This window comes from Ranitomeya imitator, chromosome 7 (genome assembly GCF_032444005.1).
Source record: "Ranitomeya imitator isolate aRanImi1 chromosome 7, aRanImi1.pri, whole genome shotgun sequence".
In the NCBI taxonomy this organism is placed as follows: Eukaryota; Metazoa; Chordata; class Amphibia; order Anura; family Dendrobatidae; genus Ranitomeya; species Ranitomeya imitator.
The window spans coordinates 157908072-157915091 of record NC_091288.1 but is presented as its reverse complement, the minus strand read 5'-3'; the positions used below and the strand labels follow the sequence as shown (position 1 = coordinate 157915091).

At 44.7% G+C, this 7020-nt stretch overlaps 1 protein-coding gene across 2 annotated transcripts in view; it reads left to right on the top strand.

Moving 5' to 3' along the window:
• Positions 1–686: 686 nt before the first annotated feature.
• Positions 687–7020, top strand: part of C7H16orf89 (chromosome 7 C16orf89 homolog) — a 217850-nt gene continuing 211516 nt past the window's right edge. Inside the window, exon 1 of one of the 2 annotated variants that reach the window (XM_069733962.1) lies at positions 687–936. In XM_069733962.1, the coding sequence (XP_069590063.1) occupies positions 759–936 (178 nt within the window). In that variant the 5' untranslated portion in view covers positions 687–758. The remainder of the gene's footprint in view (positions 937–7020) is intronic. The other variant, XM_069733963.1, reaches the window with a different exon arrangement.

Sequence of the window (7020 nt, the reverse complement as noted above, 5' to 3'; positions counted from 1 at the left end):
TGAACTAAGCATTATATACTGAAAGCCCCTTAGGGTATGTGCACACAACGCCTCCTCCAGGCAGATTCTGCTCCGAAGACCCCTTGAAAAAGTGGTATCAAAACGCTCAAAAGAATGAACATATGCATTTTTTATGTAAAAACCGACTTGCTGAGCATGTGTTCAGACTTTTCAAGTTAACAGGATGACTCAAAGTCTTTTTGAGCATTTTGCAGGCATTTTTAATCACAAGCTTCATTGTTGAATGGAGTTTAAAAAAAAAACAGCTGAAAAACAGTAAAAAAAAAAATCACAAAAATGCTGGAAAAAGTCTAAAAAAAAAACACCCACCTGTTTTCAAAAAAGTCCAAAAGGCAGACAGAAAGTGAAAGAAAGAGGCTAAAAAACGCGATTCAGGGGACCAATAAAGCTGGTGTTTCCTTCTCTTGAAAAATTTGGAAAGTTTGCCTACCGGAAAAAGACATTGTGTGCATATCCTATCGACTAATGTGCCTGGTCTTTGGGTCACATAGGTGTCCTTAATTCTAGGTTGTCGTGATACGTAATATTGAAGTTGCAATGATTGCTTAAGGCGTGTGGCTGAGCAGGTTTATTGATCCCTGTGCATCTCTAGAATAATAGGTTAATAAGCCATTAGAGAGATCCCTCCCACAAGCAGAACAGAAGTTTTGCTGCACCCTACATACAGATCCTGACCTATTGAGGATGCAGAGACTCGGACCACCACCACTGGTGTAAGGAGCTGACGGACAGTCCAGATGACGATGCGGCTGCTACTTTTGCCTATGTCGTTAGCGTTATTCACTCCTTGTGCGACAAATAATGAGGACGCTGTAAGAAGTGCTCTATCAGCCGTGTGGAAATCTGTACGACTCCTCAGGAAGGAATATGAAGAATTCAATCTAGACGGCATGGCAGGCTTCAAGATCTTATTAGGTACAGTATGGACTTTATACAACTAACTCCACTCCATTGAAAACATTTTCTGTAAATATTTGTTTTTTATTTTCCTACAAGAACATTTTACATTTGTAGCAGCGCTGAACGTCTCGCTGTCATAACTCTGCTACATTGTAATTTAAACACTTTTATTGGTTATTTTTAACAATTTCATTGTAAAGGTAGGCTGCTGTAGCCTAGTGCAAACTGATGAAGAGACGTACAAAATGACCCCTGAATACAGCGGTGTGAACAGATCTGGAGCCAGTAACTTTAATATAGGATTTGTGTTGGATAAAACTGTTTAACCTCAAATTTGTATTTTTTATAAAAACTCATTATCGTAAAACAAATTCTTTAATATATTAAACTAGTTGTGTGACTATTGCAGAAGCCAGTCTGATATCAGGAAGTAAAGGTATATAATTACACGTCATCAGCAATCAATCATTCTTCTGAGGGATCAACCATTCATTGTCACCTGTTTCATGTCAATGTTGCATAGGTATTGGCTAAGCCCATCAGTGCAGCTGGCACATGCGGCTGGAACGCTCTCTCCACCAATTAGGGTATGTGCACACGTATTCTTGAGGTCTGCGGATTTTTCCGCAGCGGATTTGTGAAAACCGCAGGTAAAAGGCAGTGTTTTACCTGCGGATTTACCACGGTTTTTGTGCGGATTCCACTGCGGTTTTACACCTGCAGTTATCTATTTTGGAGCAGGTGTAAAACCGCTGCGGATTCCGCACAAAGAATTGACATGCTGCGGAATGTAAACCGCTGTGTTTCTGCGCATTTTTTTTCCGCAGCATGTGCACTGCGGATTGCGTTTCCCATAGGTTTACATTGTACTGTAAATGCATGGGAAACTGCTGCGGATCCGCATTAAAATCTGCATCGTGTGCACAGAGCCTTAGGGTATGTGTCCACGTTCAGGATTGCATCAGGATTTGGTCTGGATTTTATGCAGGTAAAGTCCTGACCAAATCTGCACCTGAGGTCACTGGCAGGTCACCTGCGCTGTCCTTGCGTTTTTTCTGCAATGTAAGGACATGTTGCGCTCTTAAAAGACGCGCCGCATGTGTGTTTTCCTGGGTATGTCGCATGCGTCTTTTAATGCATAGTGTAGGGGATTTCATGAAATCCCGTCTCCACTATGCTGTAACATCTAGACTCTGCGTTTTTGACGCTGCGGCTCAACGCAGCGTCAAAAACACCACGTTTCCTGAACGTGGAAACATACCCTAATAGTTCACAATCGTGCAGCCATTGGTACCGTGGGTGGACTGATCTTCAGCTGCACCAATGCCACAACGTCTGGCTGTACCCTTAATTTTTTAAGCTAAGGCTGCACATTAACTCTGATCACACATCAGCAATTCTCATGTAAGTGACACAACCAAAATTATGTACAATATTTTTTGGACTATAAGCTGCACCTAGGTTTTAGAGCAGGAATATAGAAATAAAAATTAAAGCAAAAATTGTGAGGGGGATCACGCAATCCATATGCTGGTATGCGTGATCCCCCTCATCCCCAAAATGGTATGCATGGCCCCTTCATCCCTATCCTGGTATGCATGGCCCGATCATCCCCATCCTGGTATGCATGCCTCCCTCATCCCTATCCTGGTATGCATGACCCCGTCATCCCTATCCTGGTATGCATGGCCCCCTCATCCCTTTCCTGGTATGCATGCCTCCCTCATCCCTATCCTGGTATGCATGATCCCCTCATCCCTATCCTGGTATGCATGGCCCCCTCATCCCTATCCTGGTATGCATGGCCCCCTCATCCCTATCCTGGTATGCATGACCCCCTCATCCCCATCCTGGTATGCATGCCTCCCTCATCCCCATCCTGGTATGCATGCCTCCCTCATCCCCATCCTGGTATGCATGCCTCCCTCATCCCCATCCTGGTATGCATGCCTCCATAGTCCATTTAATAGCAAGTGTCGCACGACGATCTCACGTGTAGAACAGTCACAGTGGGAGATGTGACCGCTCTACCAGGCCTCCAGTAATACACTGACAGGAGGTGATCCTCCTGCAGTGTATCACTACACCGCCGTGAGAGAGTTCACCAGAGCTCGTGCTGTCACATGCGTGGAGAATTCTCACTCAGCGGTGCCGAAAGTGAGAGCACGAACTCCGCTGAACTCTGTGTATCACCAGAGGCTGCGTAGAGCAGTCACATCTCCCAGTCACTGTTCTACACGGGAGATCGTCATGGGACACTCGTTATTAAATGTACTACAGTGGACAGGGAGTATTGATGTTGGTTTATTATTTTATTTTTGTTGCAGGAGATCGAGCGGGTCAGGGATTAGACGATGCAGTAAGTATGGTTAATTAAGTTTAATAATGGACTTTACTCTGGCTGTGTCTTTATTGACCATATAACTATAAGATTAGTAATGGATATGTGCCTTATAAATGCTTCTCCATTACTAATCCGTGGGCTTGATGTCACCTGACAATACAAAGGTGACATCAACCCCACAAATATGAACCCCACATGTCATCGCAACAAGTGGGAAGAGCGAGGCTAAGTGCCATAATTGGTGCATTTATAAGATGCGCAATTTCTGGGGTGGCTGAGAACTGATGATTTTAGCCTGGGGGGCGGGGGGGTGCCAATATCCATGGCCCTTTCCCAGGCTATTAATATCAGCCCGCAGCTGTCTGTCTATCCTTTGCTGGTTTGATTTTATAGGGGGGCCCCATGTGAATTTTTTTCTGGGGTTCTTATATAAACTAGCCAGTAAAGGCTAAGCAAACATCTGTGAGCTGATATTAATAGCCTGGGACCTTTATGGCTATTGGCTCCTTCCCAGAATATTAACATCAGCTCTCAGCCGCTGGCTTTCCTTCTACTGGTTAAGAAAATTACACGGAGCCCACACAATTTTTTTTTTAGGGTATGTTCCCACGGTCAGGAACCGTCAGCGCTTTGGACACAGCACATGTCTGCTCTGTCAAAAGCGCTGCCGGCTTTTGAACACAGGTGATTCCGTATGTTTTCATTGAACCGCGCAGAATCACCGTGCACAATACATTGTAAGGGGATGTTTATCTTGTGGAGACTGAGCTTGTCCGCAAGATAAATTGAGATGCTGCGGTCTGGAAAGACTCACCGCATACCATCTTCGCAGGGAAGCCACGGGTACCGGTGCACGCATAGTGGAGATGGGATTTCTTCAAAGCTGTGGATGTACGCAGCATCTAACCTGCAGCATTTACTGACCGTGGAAACATACCCTTATAAAGTTTTTGAAAATTAAAGAGATATTGCGTTTCACGCAGATTTCGTGTGTTTGTGTGTGTCTTTTATTTAACTCTTTATTTAACATTTTATCTGGCTGACACCTGTTCATTACTAACCCTCGGGCTTGGAATTACATATATACAGCTCTGGTAAAAATTAAGAGACCACTGCAAAATGTTCAGTTTGTCTAATTTTTCTCTTAATAGGTATATTTTTCAGTAAAATGTAATTTGTTCCTTTATTCTATAAACTTCTGACAACGTCTCCAAATTTCCAAGCAATAAATTTTGTATTTTTATTCCGAAAAGGAGAAATGGTCCAAATTAAAAAAAAAATAATCAGTGCTTTCAGACCTCAAAAAATGCAAGGAAAAACGGCATTGGAAGAAAACGCATTTGTAATAGAGTGCAGGGTTGAGTATGTCACCACGGAACAGACAGACCAACTGTTGGGGGGAATTTATTAACAGGAGTAAGATTCTCCTCGCAGGGAGTAAACGGGGGTTAATAGAGATAAAGTAAACAGTTAAGCGGAATCGCAACGGTTAACGAATGTTCTTGTAACTTATCAATCCAGGGAGGTCCTGACTGGAGGGTCCTTATTCCAACGCGGGTACAGTCACCAGCAGTGCCTGAGATCCTGAAGTCTCTCCTCTGTCTCTTGGGAACTGGAGGTTCCGGGGTTAAGTCTTTTCTTCCAGTGAAGCTGAAAGCAGGAAGTAACTCAGCCACTCTGCTGTGAGTCTCTGTATATCAGGCTGGCAGGCTTTCTGCAGTTGCAATGCTACACACACACTGAGCAGTTTACTTGTCACACTCAGGGGTTTGGCTTGTCACTGCGGTTACCGGGGCTGCGCGCTCAGGTCACTGTCAGGAAATGCGTCTTTTCGGATTACGGAGGCTGCCAAGTCCACACTCTCATATCCAGCCTTCACTATGGTGGGTATCTCAGCCTCCGTGCTTTCACGGGGAGCACTACCTTTAGGGGAGCACGGCGCTGCAGCCTGCCCTCTCTTTGGCGCACTGCCCTCTCTCTGCTCTCCCGCTCTTTTTCTGACCTCACCCCTCTCTCTTCCCAGCAGTCACCTGGTCCCCTCTGTCCAGGGCAGAAAGTCTTCCCCCCCAACAACCCAGCTGTCTGACTAGGTGGTTCCAGGCAAGGAGCAGGGAAAGCAACCTCCTTACAAATTCTCAAGATGATTTCACTGCACTCAAGCAAGCAACACTCGCATTCAAATCAGCTCTCACCTCTGCTAAATAGGCCTACTTTACATCCCTTGTATCTTCCCTATCCCACAACCCCAAACAGTTGTTCAACACCTTTAACTCCCTCCTCCGCCCACCACTGCCCCCTCCGGCTTCCCTAATCTCTGCCGAGGACTTTACCACACACTTCAAAAATAAGATAGACCAAACAAGGCAAGTCTTTGTTGTCTGAACACCACAATCCTTTTGTATGTCAGACCAATGCCCTAACCCAATAACTTCCCTCTCCAAAATCACTGAAGGACAGCTTGCTCATCTTCTCTCCAAATCATACCTCACCACTTGTGCACTTAATCCCATCCCATCACATCTCCTCCTGTTGTGAATTCTGTGGCCAAGCTCCCTCCTGTGGTCGTGAGTGGTACTATGGCTGGTTCTGTCTATAAGCTTCCTTTGGTGGATGAGAGTGGTACTGCGGCTTCTGAGTTTCCTTCCTCAGGTGATGAGGTTAAGTCGTTAGGTGCTGCTCTATTTAACTCCACCTGGTGCTTTGATCCTGGCCTCCAGTCAATGTTCTAGTATTGGTCTTGCTTCCTCCTGGATCGTTCCTGTGGCCTCTCTATCCTGCATAAGCTAAGTTCTGCTTGTGTTATTTTTTGTTTGCTATATTTTCTGTCCAGCTTGCTATATTGTTTTTTTCTTGCTTGCTGGAAGCTCTGAGACGCAGAGGGAGCACCTCCGTACCGTTAGTCGGTGCGGAGGGTCTTTTTGCCCCTCTGCGTGGTTGTTTTGTAGGTTTTTGTGTTGACCGCAAAGCTATCTTTCCTATCTTCGGTCTATTCAATAAGTCGGGCCTCACTTTGCTAAATCTATTTCATCTTTGTGTTTGTATTTCATCTTTACTCACAGTCATTATATGTGGGGGGCTGCCTTTTCCTTTGGGGAATTTCTCTGAGGCAAGGTAGGCTTATTTTTCTATCTTCAGGGCTAGTTAGTTTCTCAGGCTGTGCCGAGTTGCATAGGGAGCGTTAGGCGCAATCCACGGCTACCTCTAGTGTGGTGTGTTAGGATTAGGGATTGCGGTCAGCAGAGTTTCCACGTCTCAGAGCTTGTCCTATGTCTTTTGGTAAATGTCAGGTCACCTTGTGTGCTCTGAACTTCAAGGTCCACTGTGGTTCTGAATTACCTGTTCATAACAGTACTGGAGGCCCAAAGTACTAATGCTTCTCAATAGAGGGAAAAGAGAAGTTCTGAGACCATTTTTTTTTCTTTGCACTGTGTTCTGTCTTTCTTTTCCCCTTTACATCAGGGTGGTTCAGAACACAGGTGTGGACATGGATATTCAGGGTCTGTCCTCTTTGATGGATAATCTCACTATAAGAGTACAGAACATTCAAGATTTAGTGGTTCAGAATCCTATGTTAGAACCTAAAATTCCTATTTCTGAGTTATTTTCTGGAGAGAGAGCTAAGTTTTTGAATTTTAAAAATAATTGTAAACTGTTTCTGGCTTTGAAACCCCGCTCCTCTGGTGACCCAGTTCAACAAGTTAAAATCAATATTTCTTTATTACGTGGCGACTCTCAAGACTGGGCATTTTCCCTTG